A 24,592-nucleotide genomic window follows, 5' to 3' on the forward strand; every position below is an offset into this window, starting at 1 on the left:
CTCTGAAAATTTTAATATTCACTGTGTTGTATAAAAATCCTTAAACAAATCCTTAAAGAAACTTAGTGTCAGTTGCAAAAGCATCAAAACCGTGAAAGCCAGTGTCTGATACACTGAGGGCTTGTACTAAACAGAAAACAATGACACAGATAAGATTATTAAGACTTCTCATCAACTCTAAGTGCCAAAACACTTCAAAGATGTCAGAGTGAAAAGCTTTAGGACCAAAATTGCAGCTCTCTGATTGTCCCAGTTTTAAAAACTAGACAGACCTTTACACTACAATAACTAAAGTGGACAGCACAATGCATATGCTATCCACTTTAGTTATTCAACTTATGAAACTCAATAAATGATAATAATCTTCAAAAGGAAGTCATCTATCATTTATATTTAAAAAATGAAAAGTATCTGTAATTAATGGGAAAAGCAATACCAATATGAAGATATTGCACACATATGGTGAAATTGGGTAATCTTTGACAGTTTTTGCAATTTTGGATTCTGTGACTTATTCTTCTATCTGTCTAGCACAATAGATCAAGACAATATGCATTTCTGTAATCCCTAAGATATTTTCTACCTATACCAGAAAAATATATATATTGTACTCTGAGGAGATATGCCACACCTATTTGTGTACGTTGTCTCAAAAAAACCATTTCTTTCTTGCCATTTTCTGCCTGGATTTGACAATCTGGGACCAATCATTTTGTAATCTGGGACACTTGTATTAGTCTTATAAAAGCCTAAATTACTTTACTCTTGTGGGCTGTTTGGCAGGTTAATATGGCTGGAGAGCTAAATGATTACATAATGGTTAGCTGGGTCAATAAATTTTTCAGATAACAAACTAGCTAGCTTGTTTAGGGACAGACTGTATTTGTATCATGAACTCCTGTCTGACAATTGCAGACTATATCCTAAATCTCATCCTCAGTGGTTTGTAATAGCCTCTGCAAGATACTGTGCCATGTCTTTCTGAGCTTGTCTTGCCTGCTTCTCAGCCTGTATCCTACTGCTAGCTTCAGGGCTTGCCTACTTATCTGTTGTCTTACTCACAAATGTATTTTACATCTTTTGCAGATTTATCCTAAATTTCTTTACTTTTACATTTTATACTCAAACCATGCAGGATTATAGAAAATTATATGATGTGATTGAATAAGTATGTATGCAACTTGAGGATGTCCCTACATTTAAACTCCCCCTTTTTTCATAGAACTTAAATGACTGTCCCAAATTAGCCAATGCATACTGTCCCACATTGTCAAACATTGTGGGGAAAAAAAAACAACCACGTTTTAAAAACTTTATGACATATTTTGTTGCTTGAGTAGATCGCAAACATAATTTGATAACAATTAGAAACTGTCTTATTTATGACATTGTTATATCCTTAACATTAATCCTATAAAACCTATGTCAGTGTTAGTCATTCAACGCCCCCTTTCTGACATCTGACATCAGTTGCATAAAGTCATGTGATTTCAACTGCATGACATCTATGCTAAACCTATAGTATAAGTCTTGTTGACTAGATTTTATTTCTGCGTGAAATAAACACAGTGGATATTAGATTGTTGTCCTAGATTACCAGAATTCACCATATTAATAAGAATGTTTTATTTGTAGATTTAAGATGTTAACAGTTCATCAATTGAACGTAGTTTTCTGACTTTTATCATTTTGTTTTGTTATTATTAAACCACCATAAATGTGGCTGTACGTTTTTGAAAAGTAATAATAATCGGCTCTCATACGCCTTTGACAATGTGATTTCAAAGAGCGTTAAACAATGGTGCGAATTTCCCAGAAAAGTTCCTTCCCACTTTTCGTTGTTGTTTCGTTCCTACGCAACCGTAGCTAACGTGTGACTGGAAGCTAGCTAGCGAGTTAGTTAGTTAGTTAGCTAGCTAGCTAGCTAGCAATCTAGTAAACGTTTTTTACTACAGATTTGTATTAAAAAAGAAAAGAAATAGCTGGGGGTTTTCTGATAACAGTGTGCTAATCTCAATAAGCGAATTACAGCAGGTAGTGAATTAATATTAGAGTACTGTTTAGATGGCACGCATATGTGGCACAGGTATGAAATGCATTGTCGAAAAATTCTCTCTGGACTCCGAGCAGCCAATGACCCATCTGCAACTCGCCTGCTGTAGCTCACACTACGCTTTCCCAAGACAGGGCAAGAATCTAGAAGTCTACAGGACCACCAGCACCGAAGTACGTTGTTGAACCAAAATATTACTTGTTTTATATTGTAGTGTAGTCTTGACAGTTAGCTACACGATAAAGGTGTTCTGTGAAGCGTGGACAGAGGTTAATATATTGAGACGCTCTCTGATTTTAACGTTTTTCTCAGCGACCCCTACATCTCACTGGTCACCATAGTAGTGTCTCCGCCTTAGTGTTTGGGGAAAAGAGAACTCCACTTCTCCTCTGCTCTGCCTCAGAGGACTATGTGATCGTGTGGGATGTTGAATGCTGCTACAGACAAGTGAGGGAAGGTAATAAATACTTTTGCGTTCTGTCATACATTGTAATTTAAGTGGTGTTCTGGTCCACATTTGCTCAATGGTATTCCTGTTTGTTTTTTCCAGGTATAATTGCTACAGGTGTGGTTGTTGGCACTATGCTGGGCAAGGCTGTTCATTTGTCATTGTGTACCCTGAATAAGAGAGTGGCTGTGTGCTCAGGCTCCAGAGTGATTGTGGTAAATGCAAAGGTATGAATAGGAGCAAGCTTACTGACCCACACATACATCATATTTAAGATTTATGATTATGCCTGCACTACAAACAACTACAAAAACCCACTGAAATTTTATTTGGTTAACAAGTTAATATGTGCACACTCAGCACTAACACAAAAACCGCTTGTAATTGAATGCGGGCTATTCAGAACCATGGTATGATCAGGATATGTTAGTTTTCAAGTCACAGTATAATCTTTCACCCAGAGTCTTGATAGGTATTTGCCAGAGTTTTGATTTCTCTAATATGTTTCTTATAGAGACAAGAAGTACTGGCAGTGTTGAATGGTCACTTGGGTCCTGTAACTGCTTCAGGCTTTTGTCCATGGGAGCCCAGCCAGCTCATCTCTGTCTCAGAGGATCGGACATTCAAGGTAATTAGAGTCCTCAAAACGAGGCAGTTGTCATTTGGTATCCTTGCCTTCAAAATGCAGGCAATTAGTTATTTATATTGCTTGTTTGCATCATTCAGTGAAAATCACCTGGAGATGTACTTAACTCTTTGTTTTATGTGACTGCTTTTATACAAGATTTGGGATGTGAATACAGAGGAGATTCTTTACCAGTCTTCTGTCCTCTCAGGTATAGATGCTTATGTAATCCTCCTACACAATTGGGCAGTAAGTGTTAGTTTACATTTAAAACACAATGTAACACATACATAAAAATGATGCAATAAAACCTTAAAACAGATCAATCTTTACAGTATAAAATGTAGCAAGAATGTTTTGAGATCCAAATGGTTTTTGATATCTTTTGAAATGGCTAGAAGGTTTGACTTGAAAAAATATTTGAACATAACTGCTACAAACAAAGTGAAACACATTTAAAATGCACAGATGAAGCAATTACGGTTAGGAAGAGCACATCCTTATACTTCATTATAACTGAGGCTGTGTGGGCTCACCTGGCAGAGAAAAGGAATAGCAAGCAGCCAAGCACTTACTGGCCTGATAAATGGGTGGTCTAAGATTTGTGTGTGTGCGCTCTGTGTAATGTAATTCATAATCTGAAAGAGTCAGACTTATATTGGTGCAGTTGTGTTCATAATACTAAGCAGTTTTGATGCAAAAGAATACTGTCACACAGGTTGTCCATTGCTCAGTCTGTACTTCATGGATAAGCACAGACAGTTTGTCACAGGATCTGCTGATGGACAGGTCAGTTAAATTCAGGAACACTTCTTTGCTTACAGCTGCCAATATACTGCCTAATTCAACACCTATAAATCTATTAATCTTCATTGTTAAAAATCACCTGCTTCAAGGTTTGGTGTTACACTCTTCCTGAAGATCACAAATGCCACATGGTGATGAAGCTTGATCTCCAGAAGCTTGAGCAGAGGCATCAGAAAAGTGTGAAGAGCAGTAATCAGCAACAGACTAAGCCGGCAGGTCAGAAAACACCAAGAAGTTTCATTTTGCAACAAGCTTTAATAACACCTCCAGCTGCTAAGATATTGCCTCTGGCTTTGCATCCAAAAGCTTCACCCAGTTACTTTCTGATGTTCTGATGCCTTTTTTTTGCCAGAAGAGGCATCTGCTTTCAGTGAAAGAACTCTAATTAAGCTGCTCTCTTTTTAGGACTTCTCTGTGATGGCCAACGAGGTGAAGGGGAGACAGCAAAGCCAGTCCTGAGCATCTGGGCCCAGTCACCTCAGTTGGATCCCTCTAGCATGCAGCAGAGGTACTGCACTCCAGCAACCTTTTGCTGAAAAGCAACATCTTACCAAACCTGAGTTTGGTAAAGAGTTCCAAAAAAGCAAGATTTATTAGTGGCAAATCCATAATCAGAGTCATAGTCACAGTCCAGGGTCAATCAGCCAACACAGAGAGTTGGGGAAAACGTGGCAAACAAAAGTAAAAAAGCACACGTTAACAGAAGAGGGGGAAAAAGGTTACAGTAAGGAACACAACTTACACGAGCGGTGGATGAAACTAACAGGCTTGCACTAACAATAATAACCAGCAAACACAAGCATTGCACAGATTCACAATGACCAACAGCAAGACTGCACAAACATAAAGTATACACAAGTATACATCTAACACAAGTAGAAATAAGAACTAACAAGGAACAGGTGATTTAAATTAAACAGTGAAAACCAAAACAAGGGCTGGAACAGCAATGGAGAAAATGAAACAGTGACACGAAACAGGGAAACCTTGGAGACAGAGATGCTAGTTATGACATACTCTCTCTGATCTACCAGCATATGACAGAGAATCCTGTCTTGTCAGTCTTATCCTTAGTTCAGCATTGTTGCTTGGCCCAGGAAAGAGTTCTCAAGAAACCCCTGGTTCCCTCTTAAAAAGCCAGTCATTAAATGTTGAGAGAATGCCTGACATTATCCACAGATTTAAAAGCAAAACATCAATGAGCCTTAATTTCATCATGTGCTGTGTGGTTTAAACTGCAAGAGAGCTGAAAATGCATACTTAAAAAGCAGAGTCCTTGGTGTTTTATAAGTATTTCTATGGTCATTTAGACTACTTGGGTTTACATTATAGATTGAGATGTGTACAGTATTATAAATTAATTTGATGCAGTGAAGTTCTGGCTTAGGATGTTTTTACTTTCTTTCCCAGAAATAGCGAAATATGGATAGGGAGTTTGGATGGGCTGTATTTGCTTGATCTGGCTACTTCAGAGCTTCTTGTGAGCCTTCATTTCAGAGGTATTTTCTGTATAACTGTGAGCAGATGTCTTCAAACGCTTAAGTGTGTGTGTGTGTGTGTGTGTGTGTGTGTGTGTGTGTGTGTGTGTGTGTGTGTGTGTGTATACACGTACATATGTGGGCACATATGTGTTCACATGCACAGTTTTTTGTGAAGGAAACATGGGCCATAAACTTGTGGTAAGAACAACAATTTGGAATGTAAATGTACTAATTTCCCCCGTTGAACACCCAGGGAGAGATGCGTTGTAAACCTCTGCCCTCTGTGCTTCACTTTACATTTTAATTCTCACAGTGTGCATGATTGAGTATAAAATCGGACTATAAGAGCAACAAGGGAATGCCTAACGATTTCTTAGAGGAAGACTGTAATACAAAGATAATGTTAAAGATTTTATTTTCCAGGGAGACTTAACTTATAAGGCCTAAGATGTACAAGAACTCTGCTATAGCTTTAAGTTAAATTCGAAGGCAGATTAATGGAGATCTGTTGAAAGAAGCTCAGTATGTTGGTCTTGATTGTACCCATGCTTTCAAAAACTTTATGCTATACGCATACAACACCTAAGTTCTAAAATGGTTGCAATATACAGATATCAGACAAAATGGATTCGTTTCTTAGCCTACCTAATATTCTTAAGGTTTCTTTATTCAGAAGAAACTGTCAGTACTGTCATATTGATAAATATATAAATCACTCTGGACAAAAATGCCTGCTAAATGCTGTCAATGTAATATGTAACATCAGATGATCAATTGAAAAAGTTGCTGCCACAGTGGACATGCTCTGACTGATTCTTCATATTGTATTTGTGTATAAAAGAAGAATTGCTATGCAACTTCACACCTTTGTGTGTTCCTGTTCAGAAAGGATATCATTCAGTGAGCTTGTACACTATCCTTGCAATATTATTTTTTGTTGATCTAAATAAAAATTACATAGTATCTCTGTAAGAAATGTATCATTTTTTCCCCCAAAAGAGATACCTGGTTTGAGCATCTTGATGGTTGGGTCATGGGCAACCTCCCAAGGGCACAATAACAAAGTAAGTAGTATAATGTGTTTTTTCAACAGAGACGCTGTATATACCATGCATTAACATGCATTTTTGGTGATTGGAGACCTTTTGGATATTATCTGGCTGAATGAAAAAGCAGGTGTAAACACCAAGAGAATATATTATGATTGGATTATGATCAGATCACTCAATCCAGATTAGGAGGTGATCAGTGATGCATCTTGACCACATTTAATACAAGTGTAAACAGAATGCGTTTTTGATATGCACATACAATTATGTAAATGGAACTACATCTTCTTAGTGTTTATAACAGGTGAGAAATGTAATTATACACAAGATGGGATGTCAAATCCTGCAACAAACCTTTTTGCTTTCACATAAAGCCCAGTCCAGTCAGTCGACTAATAATAACCTCTAATAACCCGATATCTTGCAAGCTTTTCATAGGGATCGTCAGGTAGGCATCTTCCTTAATTTGGGGAAAAAACCTGTATTGATGTGAAAATATATAATTTACACAGATTATTCCTGCATACATCATATATGAGGTCTGTTATTATTCTCTTACCTCAAAATGTCTTTAAATTGCAAAGGCATTTTGTCTGTTTTCCAAAGCTATGACAGTTTCAGGCTTTCCTCCTTGCTCCATTAGGAGAAAAAACTATATTAAAGCCTTGGAATCTGTAACGGTATTGTATCTCATTCTGAGAACATGATACATATTTAGTACCTGTATGTATGAAAGTCTGCATTTAGAAGATTAGGGTTTCTTAGGAATCAAATAATTTGAGATGTTTTTACAGGCCTCCTTCCTATCCTGAAGCAAAAGCAGGTTTTCTCTCCTGCTATATTCTGAGTGAGTGAAGAAGGCATTTCCATGTAACTGCAAAGCATAACACTATATGTGGCCTATTCTCTCTCTCTCTCTCTCTCTCTCTCTCTCTCTCTCTCTCACACTTTTATTTAAGTAGATGTGGTGTTTGGTGACCTCTTTGTTTGAGGCCAAGGTGGCACTGCTGGATGTTACTGTTGCTGGACTGAATAGCCTCTGCTTCCTTACGGAGAAAGCATTTTCTTGGGAGGAGAGCCTGTCTGTGTTTCCCAGGTAACCTTCTACAGAGCAGCTCTACAATATGCTTATCAATATTTATTAGAAATTCTGACTAATATTTAATGACTATTACCAATTAGTTAAAAGATTTAGGAGTACTCTTGTTAAAAGTTTTTGGAAATGTTTTGTAGAGTGCATACATGACGATGATGAAAAGACCCTTTGATCCCACTGATCACAAGACTTAACAATGATGCTACCTCATTTCATCATTTAATTATGACTGGATGTGCTATCATTATAAAATTACCAGTAGCCTCAGTTTAACAACTGATTCACTTCATAAGTTATTTATCAATCTCTGCATGATTAGAATCACATGTATTAGAGCACAGAAATGACTAAACTGTGTGGTGGTGTGTTCCCATCTGATATTTTGACAAATCATAGAGTACGTAATCTTCAGTAATCTGCACTAGATCACTTCTGTAAGGTTTTGACACTGCACTAGGAAACAGCAGCAGAAGTTCCATTTGGGCCACTACACAACTCCCAATTTGGCCCTACACATGAGCCATATGTTGTTTGCAGTTCCCCCTTGATGGAAAATGCAACCCCAAATTGGTTCCACTCTTCCAGTTTTAGACACTATCTTGATGAGATAGTCATTGTGAAATGAATCTTTTCATTGTGCTGAAAAGAGAGTGTTCAGCTGCCTCTGTGGAAAATGCAATGTTTCTCAAATTGTGTAATTGTTTTTATGTGTGTGTGCTTCCTCTGTTCAGTTCTTCCCCAGTGCCCACCTCACCTTTGAATGCTGAACTAAAGAAACGAGAACCAAAATCTCTGAAAAAAACAGGTCAGTTTCTGGACATTCTATTATATAGAAACATTTGGGCCAGCCCACTGAACCAAATTAGATAGTCCAAAGGTATATAAAACCACACTATCAGATTTTTAGATTACTTTTTTGTAGTTTACATTTGAAGGACTATAAAACTGAACTTAAATATAAAGTTAGAATTATTGTTACTGGACATTTTAGTTTTGCTTATCAGAGGGCTTGATTTGCTGCCATGGTAAACTTGTTTTTTTGTGCATGTTTACGACACGCAAAAGAAGGAGACACATTTTTCATGTTCTTTTTTTAAACTTCTTCACTTGTGACTAGTTGGCACAATACTGATTTTAAGGGTTTTCTCTCCTAGTTTATTGTGTTTTCTTCTCCTGCTGTGATTTGTTGATGCAGCAGATTTCACTATGCTGGAAAAACATTTTCCAGCTCTGGCACATGAGGCATTTTAGATAGAGATAATGTTGAGTCCTAATTGCAACTAATTCTGTGACAGAAGGCCAGCTTTATAACACTAGTGAGACATCACTGATCCCGACAATAAATTTTTGCAGGGCACATAAATGCCTAAATCATGGTACACCAAAACACTTAGCCAGACCTGATTTTGCTATGAGCCAGGGAGAGGGGATCCTTGTATGGGATTCCTTTTTACATTAGCATGTCAAAATAGTAAATATTTACAATTTATAATGTACATTTAGAGGCTAGAGAACATAGTAGATTACAGATATGGAGTGCAGGACAGAGCGAATAAAGAGGTAACTAGAAAAGCTTGCAGATTGCAGTGGATTAGTTATTAGCTTGTGCAAGGCTATAGCACTAGCTCCAAAACCACAAAAACTTACTCTCTCCACCTTTCATACATTCCCTCCTTTTCCCATTGGCAGACAAGATTATTAATCATAAAAGTGAGTACATAAATTATGAAGGCTTTTTTCCATCCAATTTTACTAGTTCTTTGAGGGAGCTGCGGACAGATAGTCATTTTATGTGCAGTAAAGCGGGTTTGTATCCTGCTGCTCAGTTATGGAAACTGAGACAAGGACTATGAGAACATAGCAGCTTTCCTGGAGAACCCAAGACAAGAGAAAATGCCTTTTCTAGTTTTGTGTACTGCCAAATAACCAGAGTATAATAAAAAAAAGAATATTCACAACACATAAAAGAACAATTCTTTCGTGCATTTTTAGTAAATGCATAAATGTGAAACCTATGAGCACAGAATTTTGTGTGCGTTTATCAAATGTTGCGCTCAAACTGTCTTCATTCTTTCATGTCTTTTCCTTTTTGATCTTATGCCTTTTTTTGGGAATTAATTTCCAATAAGTTCACATCAGTGCATACTGAGCTTTCTCCATGGTATTATACACCCAGTTCAGGATACAGGCTTTAGTGTCATGTTAGTAATGCTAATGTTACAAAGTGTAATGTTAGTTTAACTAGTTTACACTACAGAGGTAACATTAATTGGATTAGCAATGAAATAGCTACAACTTAAAAACATTTGCCACCAGTGGTCTTTTTGCAAACACTCTAGGCAGATCCTTGTTTATTGCTGAATTCCACTCCCTCAGTTCATACTTTAGCTAGTTAATCTGCTTTAACAATAGTAATCTATAATCTAATGCAGTTGGTAGTGCCTATAGAAATATTTTGTTAACCAAGTTTGCATTCACCTCACCTTCTGCGTCTAGTTTGAGTTGGAGGAAATCAGAAAAAGGGAATCAGTAAAAGCATGTTAAGCTTGACTATTACATTATTATTACAAGTTATATTAAACCAAATTTTGCTTTTAACCTAGCTATCTAACTCACCTGTCTGTGTTCCTCTTAATCTGCAGTCTTTTCTAAAAGGCATTTTGTGGTGTGCTGTTAGTCACAAAATCAGAAGCCATCAGCCAATAGCGTTCTTTGACAGAAATGTCCATGAGCCTGCCCCCAAACTTTCAAACACACTCCGTACCAAAACCTGAACAAAAAGCAGCCAAAGGAAATTCACGTGACCAAATCGGACAGGGATCAAGTCAAGAAGGAAAAAACATTTGAGAATGAAAAAAGATAGTTTGAGCATGGCATTATGGTAAATGCACACTAAGTTCTTTCTCTGCTCACAAGTTCACATGTGAAATTGTAAAATGTGCATGTTTATATTTTTTGCCATCTGTTTTTTGATCTAGTTTTGGCATGAAAATGATTCCATAGTTTGAATCCAGTGAGTATGGGGCCAATTGAAGGCATTTCATTTAATCTTGGTGTTCATGGAACCACTGCTGAATTTGATTAGCACTGCATGTAGGGGTATTATCACCTTCGAATACAGAAAGCACTGTTTTCATATGATACACCTATCCTCGTATTGTCAATTTTACCATGTGGTGTAATTTATAGCACCTAATGAGTTGCCATGACCACTGTGGAAAATGACCAGTTATTATTTAGCCTCTGTAAAATGCAGGCTATACATGGGCTGTGTAGGCTGTTAACAGCCTTGCATTGCTTTAAAAAGTAGCATATCAAAGTACTGATTGTCTATGTAACGTTGAGGAGGGAGAGCAGGATGCAGGGGCGAGTTGAGTAAAACAGACATACATTTATTAACACACTACAAAGGAGACATATCTTGCAGGCTATTGGGGTTAATCCACGACTAGACAAGTGACTTATATGCACGCAAGATAATGACACAGAACAAGGATCAGGTGAGAAACACGACAGGGCGTGACCATGCAAACACACACACACACACACACACACACACACACACACGCACACACACACAAAGACTTTGAGGGGGAGGGGCCGTATCATGACAGTCTAATATTTTTTATCACTGATATTGCTTATTTGCATTCAGCCTAATACTTTGACTCATATTTAATTGCCTTAATTGCTACTTGAAATAAAGAGCTTTTTTATTAATATTTGTTCACCAATTATATTTAAACAATTATTAGAAGTAATAAAAATGTCATTAAGTGTAACCAAGTACAACCATTCAGATATTCAATGAACAGCAAAGACACAAGGAACAAGACAGGGTTTTAAATACATGAACTTAGCAAGACTAGAAACAAGGAACAGGTGTGGAAAACAAATGAGGGGCAGAGAAAATGACACCAAGCAATGGAACAACTAGGAAGTAAAGGAAAACAGAGACACGACAGGGAAACCACAGAAACAAGGATGCCAGGAGGGTGGCCATTCATGACATTAAGTGATTTAAACGGTGGTAGCCAAATTATATTACATGCTTTTCCATCCAAGGTTTCCAGTAAAATGCGACTTAGTCACCTTTCTGGATTATTTTTCCTTTCTGCTGCTTGTAAGATGTGAAAAATAAACTTGTGCTTTTTAAGCAAATGCAACCATTATGCTTATACTTCAAAATAGTTTCCAATCTCTTATTGAATGGATGCTATTGAGGAATTGAGCAACAGGGACAGTTCTAAATGAATGTGACAGAAGAATGAAACCACATAAGCAGCATCTGTCTGCACCCATCAAGGCAATGTGGCACACCACATACTGGCGAGCTTGGCTTGCACCCTGGTAGAGTCTTGAGTGTTGCATTTCTAATCATCTGTTTCAGGCTCCTGCTATAGCTAGCCATAGTTACAGTATAAGGTGTCAAATGTACCAGAATCAGTCCTCAGTGCAAAAGCCCAGTACCACAGCCAATAAGTAGAAATGGCAACTAAGGACAACTGCCGTTCCTCACAGCTAAGATGCATTTCATTCTGTGAAAAACCTCTTAGTGCTCTTTCTGAGAGGAAGGTAAGTGTATACCAATATGATATGTATTCTCTTTGTACTCTCTCTCTCCAATTCTGTTTCTTTCCATCTTTTTCTCATCCAGCTTTATTTAAATAGCCCCTTTATGATGGACAGTGTCTTAAAACAACATTCCTGCTCTGGCCCCTAATATGCTAGCCTAGGGTGACAGTGGTGAGACAAAAACTGTCCATATAAGGGGAATAGGGAGAAAGAAACATAAGGAAACCGGTCTTCTATGAGCAACACCAGAGCGTGAAATTGTGATATAAAATTAATTTTGGGGATGATGCAGGAAGAGGAAAGTATGGAACTATGGAAAGAAATCATATGGGGGAAAAAAGCATATTCTACAATACACTTTCATATATATATATATATATATATATATATATTCATATATATATATATATATATATATATATATATATATATATATATATATATATATATATATATATATATACATATATATATATATATATATATATATATATATATATATATATATATATATATATATATATATATATATATATATACATACATATATATATATATATATATATATATATATATATATACATATATATATATATATATATATACATATATATATATATATATATATATATATATATATATAGTAACAATTTTGGTACTTTTAATGAATTGTTAGTTACAGTTGGTAAATTTAACCTAAAACCTAACCAATTAACCTAATAAACACTAAAGCTATTAATGATACCAACTGGTAACATATGAGGGAAATGTCGGCTCTTACAACTCACTGGCAAGCAGTTTGGAGATGCATGAGTGCATTCTATTGGATCATCTGGACAGCGCAGAGAGTGCAAGGGAGCATCCATTTGACTTCGGGCGTCAGGTCAGCTTGCCAGATGTTCAGTGTTTCCTCCAACTGCCTGAATGGCGATGAATGTAGCGCCCTTGCTGTGAGATTGTCCCATGACTCTGAAGCAGTCCGCTGTTCCTTGAAGTTCTTGGCATTCGGTGATGGTGCGGAGACCAGCGTTCTTAGACTGAGGAATTGGACCATGGATCTGGCTTAAGTGAGAGTCTCACAGGCCTTTCCAAAATTAGATTGGGTTCTTTACAGGCAGTGTATTGTAATTCTGGTCTTGAGTAGATGGGTGTGTTCAATAAGATCCATGATGGGTCAATTTCAACGAGTACACATTAACGAAAATAAATTAATAAGATAACAAAAGAAAAAATGACATGAGGAAAATGAGCAAAGCTACTTGCCCTGTTAGGAATTTGAGTGTAATGGAATTTATGGTCTTCCTTACCATACCCAGGCTGGTAAGAGCTTTTAACCTTACCATCTATCAGTTTTGACCCTTAGAGTGACGGGGGTTGATGGTCATGGGCCAGGCTATCTTAATAGCTGGGTCATTTATGGATTTGTTGCTAATCCACAAGGCACTAGTGTGTCCCAGGTCTGCTCTGTGGCCTCGGAGGTGGAAGAGAGCCCCCCTTTTGACCAGATTAGAATTTCATTAGGGGAATAATTTTTAAGGGGAAGAATGATTTATTTCCATATGACCTCTTTTCATAGCTTCATACCTTCCTGACAGAGACATGCATTCTTTCTTGCTCAAATGACATTTATTAGAAGCTCATTTTCTCAGTATGGAGTAGGAACCTACTTTGATTTTAAATTGTAATTATAACTTAATTACAATATACTTGTAAGCCATTTTAGAGCAGATGTGTGTGTGTGTGTGCACGTGCGCACATGCGTGCGTGCATTTGTGTGTGTGCATGTGTGCGTGCGAGCGTGCGTGTGTGTGTATATATGTGAGGTTACAACTAGGATAGCTGTGTCTTGGTTCAGTGATGTTGATAAAATATTTAGCATATTTGCAAACTGTTTATATAAATTCAGTATTATATCTCCATATTCTAGGAGTGAGAAATCATGCACTTGTTTTTCACACAATGGTGAAGTCATCAGGATATGCAATGTGTCCTCAGTAAGTTAAACACCTCTACATTCTGAGTTCCCAGTTTAATATGATTTAACAACCCAATTTATATGAAGAAGGGCTAGCTCGCACTTGTGCTTTTTGCTTATAATTGTATGGATTATACAACGTGGATCCAATTTATGGAATCAGGTTAAAATGTTTTTAGAGTTTAAAATTTACTTTAGAATTTTTACGTGTAGTTTTTACATGTAAACTCAAATTTTCATGTTTGCCATAGTATAATTACTATTACATACTAGTGTTTCATTGTGCACTATTTAGTTTTAAAATGTGGGATGCTTGTTGTACAAAGTTAATCCCCCAGTAACCCAAGGGCTTTTGAATTGTTCACACTACAAAAAAATATTTATTGTTTTAACTTAAAGAAGCAATAATTATTTATTCTTATTATTTTCTAATGATTATTCTTCACAATATGAAACAGCCATCATACTGACACCTAGCCTGGATGTATCATTGTGTCGGTACTAAATCTATTTTAAATATGGCTGCTTACATATGGGGGGACCTGCTTGATGGAGCAAATACTTGTTTGAGGACTACACAGAATTCTGATCTCATCTCATGTGAGCTGCACTTTATAGAAAAAAAAAGGAAAAATAATAATCACTTATATATACATATAAATATGGTGGTGAAATGACTGCTTCTTTTAAAATAGGTGTGCTGGTTCTGTTGAAATTTTAAGTTGATTGAACTTAAAATAATACGATGTTTTTTCTGTTATCTTCTACATTTGAAATGAAAGTAAAAAAATATATATTTTTACAATGTAGTAAGTGAATCAAGACACTCCCTGTATGTAATGTTGAGTTTCCTGAAAGAGTCCCTGAAAAAGTGAGTAATTAAAGTATGGAAATCTCATTCTATTAGTAGGACAATATTTACACCCAAGACTAATATCAAGCAAAAAAGCAATACTTCTAAGGAATCTAAAAATAATGGGTAAGTCTCAGAACTACTTAATAATATAATTTCCCATACTCCTAGGTAAGTTTAAATAAAATATATTATTTTATTTTCCAGAGCTATTCTACAGGAGTATCCATCACATTCCACAGCCCCAAGTGCCCCGCACACTCAGGTGGCCATATCCACCATGCCAACCACTATCCACTGCCTCCAATACTCAGGTGAATGCATAAAGTCAGACCAAATTGATCCATATTTTCATCCATTCCAACTAATGTGACATTAATTTCCCACTGTGTACATAAATGGTCATTGTGTCACTGGTCATTAAATTTTTATTTTTAAAAGTTAAATATGAAAATACTTTTTATAAGGTACAGCTAGCCCTATAGCGGTGGTCATCTCTACCATTGATAAGTTGTTTCTTAGTTGTCGCTGCTAGTATGATGATGCTCCACTGCATTAACCAATCAAAATCATGGGTTTACCAATCAATGCAATTGTAGCTACTTTGTTTATTTTGTGAATTTTTCCTTCTATATGTAGTTTAAGCATGAGATTGAAACCACTTCCACAATAGAAAATTATATTTATCGTTATTTAATTTTAAAATTTCCAATGCATGATTAGCTTGACTCATACTTGATTAGGATTAATGATACTACATTTTATAGGTTAATACTATGAAGTGAGCCATCGGTCTTCTCCCAGTTTTAAGATCATATTACAATGGAATTGTGATGAGAGGAGGCTAAGCATAATGCAGGGACAAGTTGTGGGAAAGAGAATGATACATTTATTTACACAAAACGGCACTCAGGCACATGTAAGGTTTAAACAATGACAACATTCACAATTAAACAAGAGACTTATATACATGCACAATAATGATACAAAATGAGGAGCGTCATGGCCATACGGACAAACACGCACACACACAGGGAGACATCTGGGAGGAGGGGCCGTACCATGACAGGAATCATCAAAAATCTTGATACATAATTCTTTATTTTGCCTTATTTGTAAGAAGATTTACCTAAAGATAAAAAAGAATATATAGGGCAAAAGCACAGTTAATAGACTTTGATATCTAGGCAGTTCTGCTTGAATGCAAATCATTTATTAATAGCATCTTGGTATTCAGTGTCCACTTTACTAATGTATTATTTATTAGATTTTGTGATAAATTACTTTAATTTTAAATCTTATATGATAAATTCTGAAACTGATTTGCTTTTCTGGTCATGTAACTAAAGATGCCCATAATACAGAGGTTTAGTTGGCCATGCTTTCTGCCTGTTTACCCGAACATGTCTATAGACTCATTCTGTGGCGTGTCAGTTACACAACTGTAACTACAGAGTTCATCATAGGGCAGAAAGGTTGAAGTTCTGAAGTCTGCAAATTTATATCCATCCAAGCATGCATTTTACTTGCTGGAAAGGACAGAAATCCTACAAAACAAACAAACAACAGGAATAGAATATTTGACTTCAGAAGAGGCCTGGCGTAGCATTATGGGATTAAAGGTCACTGCGCTACACATTTTTTTTGTTAATTTTATGTCCACGTTAGGAGGTACTTTTTCATGTGTTTACACTTTGTTTCTTGCTGTGCTCAGGAGATGCAAAGCAGTTCATGTGTGGACTTGCCGATGGGTCTGTTTTTATGTATAAGGCCTCCATCACTGGCAGCCCTGCAGTCTACACAGGTATGGCAGCACACATGGTTACTTCCAATCCTGGGAGTTTTTTTCTTCTTTTTCTTTTTTGGAGTTCCTTTTTATCTCTCTTCCTAAATTAGCTTTACAGAAATGATTCAGTGACTTATTTCTCAAATCGCAGGTTTCTTTGCTCTACCAAAGTAGTCATATTATAGAATTTAGCCAAAACTCTTGGGGTAAATATAACTCTTGCAGTACTTCTCTGAGCAATGTGCTGCAACTTTGAAACTGAAAGGATGAAGAAATAAAGGGCCCTTCCTCCAGGGGGCAGTAAGAGAGAAAAGACAATATCAGAGTTGTCATATCTGTCTCGTCTACCTCATTTTACAGAATATATTGTGTTACTAAGCTTACCAATTTACTAAAATGTAAAAGTTGGCTAAACAACTCATATATATGCATAATCATTTACATACAACAGTTTAATAATCGTTCATGATGAACAGTTACGTTTGTGAAGTGATAGAATTTGCAAACTATTTGCGAAGTGATAGTCAAGTAAAATTAACTAAACCTATGACTGAAGTGGTATGAATTCCATTGTCTGTTTGCAGGGCATAATAAGCCAGTGACCTCTGTGTGTTGGAGTCACAGTAGGCAGTGGTTCCTGAGTGTGTCTGATGACCACACACTGGCAGTCTGGCCCACTGAGGTCACTGAACCAGCTATGACCATGGTAATGTACCCAGAAAGAGAGATGATTGATTTGTAGGATCAGTTACATGGTTGTTTTGGTCAGTGTTTTGTTGCTGATGTATTTATCAGTGAGTCATTTCATCTGTATACCATTAATGTAGGTATAATATGTGAGGATAACCAGGAAACCATTTCAGTGTATGAAAATTGCTAGCATAGGCACATTTGGATTGATCCTTTTTTCCGAGCTCCAGCATACAGTGAAGGAATGAGAGAAATGAGTGATTGAGGCAGGAAGTGTTGCTCTTGGCTGCGCTGTTGCAGCTCGCTCCAAAATATCTACGGAGGCTGCTACTGATATCCTGCTCAGTGATGCACTGAGCATGTGCAGACCATCATGACCCCTTTGATGCTCTACAGTGTGAGCCAGGCCTGGATGCTCCACTTTAGCCTTTACTAACTCTCTCAGACCTTAAAGCACACCTTAAAGGAAGGAAGGAATGAAGGAAGCCAAGGATTTCAGGTTTTCAGCACTTGTGTTGCAGTTTGGATGTTTTGGCAATAACAGAGCTAGTTGATAAGGAGAAAGAACTTGGAGAGGGAGAGAAGCATTCTACACACTAGAATGTACTCTGTGAGACTTTGTACTCTATATTTTGAAAGCTTTCTGACCTGGATTAATATAGGGAATGTGTGTCTGCTGACAGGGCTGTATGTCTGTTTTGTTACAGTAATAATTCTGACTTTCACTTCCATATATTAATTCAGCTTCTTTTAGACGAAAAATACAAATTTCTTGCTTTATATTGCCTAGTATTTAAAAATACATCTGCTTGGAACTCTTTTGAAATGCACACATCAGTGCAAAAGCAGCTCTGATGACAAGAGCATGGTACTGTCTTAAGCCAGTCTGCTGATCCCCTCTCATGAGCTCCTTTTTCCAAGTGGAAAAAATAATTCCTCTGCCTTTTCCATGAAACTCCTCAATGGCCATTTTTGGTGAAACAGTGAGAGAGACAAAGAAATCTAAGCTTTAGCAAAGATTCAACTTATAAATAACTATCAAGATGTTGATGTATGAAAATACCACATGGTATGAGGCCTGTTTGTTGTTATATTTTTTCCCTTAACTTATTGTTTTTTGATTTATTTGTTTAGTTGTTGTTTTTTAAAATGATTATCTAGGGAAAAGAAGGACATCTGAAGGCCATCAGATGGGCCCAGTTCTATTACTTAGACAAGTTTATACTACTGGCCTGTGGGTCCAGTCTGCGCCTGTATCTTTACCACCTGGACCAGACAAAAGATGACATCAAGAGGTACAGACATACATATACATAAATATATAAACATCCTGCATCCTCCAGTTGTATGTGTCCATGTTTTTTCATTTGCAGTTTTCTTTGAGGACTTGGAATCTTTCTTTAGAAAACTGATCGTGGTCCAGTTTAGCCAATCCTGAAGATACATATAAACATAGCAATGAGTAGAGAATCAGTGGGCAAAGGTTTTTTGGATTTTTTTTGTTTTTTGTTTGTTTGTTTTCCCCCGTGATATAGAGATGTAGGTACCCTATCAGACCATAACTGGCATAATTTTGTGTTTAGGGATAAAAGAACAACTTCAGCTCTCATATGTTATCCTAAATCATATTGCCCTGCAGATTTTTATAATATATGAATACCTTTCAGAGTGTAATAAATACAATTATATCAGTTATATCAGCGAAGGAATGATTGCTTTAATAAGGCTTGAGTGACAGCAATAAATTTGTCATGTTTCTTTGGCCCTTATATCTCATCCTCTCTCTCAGGCTATTTTTTTCTGAATGATTCAGTAAAATTGACAAGTTTAATTGGCAACTTGCCTCCTGCCTCTTGCCTCATCATTATGTTACAGTTTGGTAATATTAAAAGTATTGAAAAGAACCAGGGATCATTATTCAACTGATATTATTATCTGGTCACCATTAACTAGCATTCATTGTTTATTTTATTCACAGTGCCATTGTCTTGGTAAACAATGATATAAAGTTTTATTACAGAATGGCTTTATTACATTTATCCTGGCAATTGTGTTTCATCAGATACAAACAGAAGAGCATGTTCAAGCTGTCAAGCACATTCAGCACGTACCTAGGAACAGACATCAGTGCAGTCTCAGCCGTCAACGACTTTTATTCCTGTATCCAAACACAGCTCCATCCAGCAAATTCTTCTCTGACATGGTGTTTTGAATGTCTAGCATAAGAGGTTTGAAGGATAGAAATGTGCTTTCAAAATTGATGATGAAACATCCTCTACAGTATGTTTCCAGTGATGCAAAATCTAATTTGCTTTCAGAGAATTCAAAATGAAATCTTCTGAAAAATATGTCTAGTGATGTTACATCAGTTTGTAATAATATTTCAGTAAATTAGGGATGAAATGTACTCTGCACTGTGTTTTTGATAATACTGACTTTAATCCAGTTTTTTACAACAGATAAATCATATTTATTTTTGATATTTGGTTGCAATCTTACAAGAGGGAAATCCTTTGTGCTGTGACAGGGTGAAGTAGCCTTAGCATTCTCTACCTGATGAGTCTAATGAACCACATACTCCTCCTGTCTTACCAAACTAGGGTCTCTTGTGTAGTCTGCAAGATGCTACAGTGCAACTGTGTCATAAATCATTTGAATCTGTCTGATTCTAAACAATGTCTTCAGTCCCATTTCCCATTATTAAGACTTTTAAAGAGCAGTTTTTCAACAGTAAATCCACTGAACCTGTTTTATAGTAGTGTATAGCTTATCCTTTTTTTTGTGATGTAATACTGATAAATGGGTCTGGCTATAGACGCAAGAGAATACATCAGATTTTCCAGTAGGAACATTATTATAGTATTTCTGTTCACTTCTGGTTGAGATTACAATACAGATGTTGCATACAGCCACAGTATCAATATATTATTTCATTTTTAGTATAATGACTAACAATCTTTGACCTAATGTGACCTAATGTTTAAATAGTCCATAAATTATACCTGCAATAATTACACATGATCATAGTTTTTCATATTATGGTCATGGCCTTAAGTGCCCATTAAGTACATTTGTTATTTAGCTTGGGTTTCATATGGGTCTGTGCCAATTTACACAATCCTAGAGCTTCTTAGCATGAGTGTAAAGACATAATCTTGGCTGCTGGGGCTGATCACTCCATCCAAGTGTTTGACATGAACCACGGCTGTGTGGCAGCAAAGATTACTGAAGCTCACTGCAGAGCTGTCCACCACCTCTGCCAGAATAAGGTAGGTGGGGGGGGGGGGGGTCACAAAACATTTGGAGGCAGTTCTCCTAGAAAGCACTATATATTTTGTAGGACCACTGCTGAAGATTAGAATAAGAACAGAAGTTACAAGAGAAAATCAATATAAATATTCAAAGGTCCATTTCAAATGCATAGGTTGTACTTTTAGTTTTAGTTTTAGTTATGAATGCTTTTTACCAATGAAAACATAAAAGTGGCTAACCTGTGGATTGGAAATTTTGGTCCATCCACAAGAGTGACTTTTTTGGACGATTGAGTCCATATTCAAAAAAAGATCATACAATTAATAGCGTCTTGTATCCCAATGAATAAATAAAACCCATATAAAATCCTATAGCCATTGCACTTCTGTGAGAGATATACTTTCACCAGGTAAAGGAAGCATCGGTTAAAGAAAACTTTCATCAAGTAAAGAAATCTTTCAGACAAACATATTTGGTTCATAGAAAGACAGAACAATTATTGACTTGTATTATTTATTTACATATGCTATGATGTGTTTTTGAAAACAAAAAAGCCTTAAAGTAAGAATTGTGTTACACAATGAATGCCAAGCCAGCTGTGCTATTCTGAAACAAGCAGTTGATACTTCATATGATGATATTAAATTTGTTTGAACTCAGTTACACACCGACAAACCAAAGCCAAACATCAAATGTTGTGAATGTCTTTTATGGCTGATATGCCATTTTTAGAGTTATATAAATTTTTGAGTTTTTCTGTTTTTAAAAAGGTAATTTGAAACTTCAGCCTTTTGTGAGTATGCATGTTTGTTTGTGTGTGCATGTTTGAGTACAAGCATCCTCTCTGAATATTAACTCTTTACATCTTTTTTTGTGAGTCTGCAGCGCATTAGTTTCCTTGTAAAAGTTCGAAAATCTCTCTTTCTCTACATTTTCCATGGTTGAGCCATTAGCCACATCCATGGAAAAAACGCAAAAGAACTCTCAGCTAGAACTATAGAGTCACTTATTTTCTCTTGACTTTGTTTAAAGGCCATGGATCTGATTTGTGTTTTTCTAAATTATGACTGGATGACTCATGGAACCGCATCCCTGAATAATAGTGGTGATTCTGGAAAATAATTTGGGAGTCTCTGTACTAGCTAAGCATGACTGGATTTGAACATTTAACTTGAACATTTGAGTATATAGTGAAATGTATAATAGAACCAGGGAAAACTATTTACAGCTGTAGAATGTTGTGCCAATGTGGCTCAACAGCCTGTCCAAAAATGTAATAAACTTCTGTTTGTCCACCCAGTTAATTCATTATATAAAGCCTTATTGACAGTTATGCAAGAAGCAGTCCACAGGATAAATGTGAGGCATTTCAGCATGGTGTCCCACCAACAGTTGAGTGAGGTTTTTCAACCTCTTAGTTCTTAGTTCTCATTTTTTGTGAGACTCACTCATCTTACTGAATGTCTAGCGAGTGTCTGGATGTAAATCCAGAGGACAGGTTAAGTAAAGTACCTGGCAAAAAATCTGGCTGAGTCAAATTTCAAATGGACAGATTCCTTCTAAACAGGATACTGGTATTCATGACAAAATGGCATATACTCATATCCTGTTTTACAAAATTATATCCAGCAGTTATTTTGCACTGTATATTGTTCTCACTGCACGAGCAGTGTTCTCTGTTTAGTCTCTATGTAAATCCACCTAATGCTTCCTCTATAATGGTAGAGAAGTTAGGCCTTGTTTAATTGGATTAGTAAACTATCTAGCATGCCCTGCATTATGAGAATAGTGTCTCTCTCACAATGTCCGTGTTTTGGAATTCCCACTCTGTCATGCTAAACACAGCCCTTATGTAATGCCAGTGCAGAGACTTAAACCTAGTGACTCTTGATCCCTCGGGGCCTCACAGAAGCAAGTCAAATGGAAGACTCCCATCTATAGTCACAAAATGTATCTTTTCTTTCATTCTTTCTAATCAGCTGTTCTTCCTATCATTTCAGCCCCACACAATCAGTTGAACTGAACATGTGGTACAGCGTGATGTTGAACTCTTTTGTCTCTATTTGGTATAGGATTAAGGTCAAAACGTTGCATGTGAGATACTTTGATAAATAAAGGGGCTTTAAGCATGGTGTGCAGACATTTATTATATTTTTTCAGCAGTAGTTTATGCTAGATATTCAGGAAGTTACATTCAAGGTCTTCTTGGTGGAAGGAGTTTATCAGCCATGAAACAAGGTCAAACAGATATCTGTATGTATGTGTGTGTGTGTGTGTGTGTGTGTATGTGTGTATGTGTGTATAAGTGGTTAAATACTGAATTATGATAAGGAGGCAGAACTATAGTCCAAACAGACAAGAAAGTCATCATCAAGATACCAGACTAATCAGAAGAAGGCTCAGACTGCCTTATTAGTAGTTCAAGATTTTGGACAGACTTTGGCTGAGTGCAAACAGGTTCAGTTAATGAGAAACAGGTGCGTAGAGCAGATGGCATTAGGACAGGGTCTGAGTGTGGGGGGAAAGTAGCTGGAGGTGTGAGAGTACCACTCCTCAACAAAAACCTAGGGCTGTCCAAACAGTGGTATAATTTCTGAATCCAGACTGTAAGTAATAATAGCCACACAGCTTCCAGCACACAGGCAGAGCAGGGAGCACATGGAACAAGTTGGGGAGTCATCGACATCCAGTGCTTGATCAGAGAACAGAGAAACAATGGCTACTGTAGTTGCAGAGGGAAGAGGAGTGCTGTGATGAGTGAAGTAAAGCAAACACTGGAGAAGGAATCCCTTTAGTTTCTCCAGTGTGACCCCAGGATACCCTGTTGTGTGTGCCTAGCTAAGGAGCTGGTCCTAAGCAACTGGGACACACTCCTTGTGCCAAGAGCAATGGTCTGACCAATGATATGATTGATAGGACATACTAATCAATCTCTTCTTGGGTTTCCCACTGAATAGGAGCCATAATATGGGAGGATTCAACTACTTAGCAGCAGTTCACAGATACTCTAGAAAAGATAAAGAACCGTTGTTCTCAGAGGCACTGTTGAGGAAGGCACAGAATGATGCATGTATTTAGGGAATGAGTGTCACAGTGTTCAAAATGTATGTCTGTATTTTGAAGAGTATATCAGGTAGTTGCCAGGTTCCTGTTTAGTATAACTACTTTCTGCTTTCTTGCAGGGATCCATGTTCAGTACAAAGGACCAGGATTCATACAATCTTTTCCTCAGCAGTGCTGTAACAGATGGTATTAAGCTATGGGATCTTCGTACTACAAGGTACAATTTACTGTATTTTTGTTCCTTGCGTCTCTATTTTTAGAGGCCTGACTTCCTGATGCTTTGGCGGTTCATCTCGACCTTTGTAATTTACAAGTGATGATGAGGTGAGCACAGAGACCTGTGGGAAATAATGTGGTATTTCTCTGTGCATACATTTATAGGGCATCATGTCACACCTCATATAGCAGACAAAGTAATCTCCAAACACTTGATGTCCAAATATAGAAATGTATTTTTGCTTTACATAACATGTTTAAAGTTGTTGAATATGTACATAATAGGTCATATGTTTGGCATATACATACTGCATTGAAATAGGAAAATGAGAATCAACATAAAAATTTAGTCCAAATGGCAGAGTACTCTTGTTGTAGGACTTGGAGTAGCTGTACCGCAGCAATGGCTAAGATTATCTTATGAAAGCATGCTTCTGAAAACCAGAGAACTGTTCCTCATTTAACCATCAGTTTTGTCTGGATTCTATTTGTCGCTACCTGCACAAACTGTTTGCTAATATCCTGAATGAAATATTCCTTACGTAGCATAACTGCAGGATTTGACCTCACAGGACCATGCATGGGTTGGGTAGAAGGGGCACAAAAAAAAACTATTTTTGCAG

General features: G+C 36.8%; 1 protein-coding gene across 3 annotated transcripts in view; it reads left to right on the forward strand.

The window, feature by feature from the left end:
- The first annotated feature begins 1,884 nt into the window (after window positions 1–1,884).
- Window positions 1,885–24,592, forward strand: part of wdr27 (WD repeat domain 27) — a 55,835-nt gene continuing 33,127 nt past the window's right edge. For all 3 annotated transcript variants that reach the window (XM_027014232.2, XM_027014233.2, XM_027014234.2), the window contains exons 1-21: window positions 1,885–2,226; window positions 2,366–2,510; window positions 2,604–2,728; window positions 3,016–3,129; window positions 3,286–3,337; window positions 3,845–3,915; window positions 4,023–4,149; window positions 4,339–4,441; window positions 5,344–5,432; window positions 6,414–6,478; window positions 7,426–7,559; window positions 8,291–8,364; window positions 14,062–14,128; window positions 15,017–15,088; window positions 15,170–15,276; window positions 16,677–16,766; window positions 17,333–17,454; window positions 18,600–18,733; window positions 19,501–19,598; window positions 20,586–20,707; window positions 23,873–23,970. In XM_027014232.2, coding sequence (XP_026870033.2) covers window positions 2,065–2,226; window positions 2,366–2,510; window positions 2,604–2,728; window positions 3,016–3,129; window positions 3,286–3,337; window positions 3,845–3,915; window positions 4,023–4,149; window positions 4,339–4,441; window positions 5,344–5,432; window positions 6,414–6,478; window positions 7,426–7,559; window positions 8,291–8,364; window positions 14,062–14,128; window positions 15,017–15,088; window positions 15,170–15,276; window positions 16,677–16,766; window positions 17,333–17,454; window positions 18,600–18,733; window positions 19,501–19,598; window positions 20,586–20,707; window positions 23,873–23,970 — 2,171 coding nt within the window. In that variant the 5' untranslated portion in view covers window positions 1,885–2,064. The remainder of the gene's footprint in view (window positions 2,227–2,365; window positions 2,511–2,603; window positions 2,729–3,015; window positions 3,130–3,285; window positions 3,338–3,844; window positions 3,916–4,022; window positions 4,150–4,338; window positions 4,442–5,343; window positions 5,433–6,413; window positions 6,479–7,425; window positions 7,560–8,290; window positions 8,365–14,061; window positions 14,129–15,016; window positions 15,089–15,169; window positions 15,277–16,676; window positions 16,767–17,332; window positions 17,455–18,599; window positions 18,734–19,500; window positions 19,599–20,585; window positions 20,708–23,872; window positions 23,971–24,592) is intronic.

The sequence above is a fragment of the Electrophorus electricus genome, chromosome 9 (assembly GCF_013358815.1).
Source record: "Electrophorus electricus isolate fEleEle1 chromosome 9, fEleEle1.pri, whole genome shotgun sequence".
Taxonomy (NCBI): Eukaryota; Metazoa; Chordata; class Actinopteri; order Gymnotiformes; family Gymnotidae; genus Electrophorus; species Electrophorus electricus.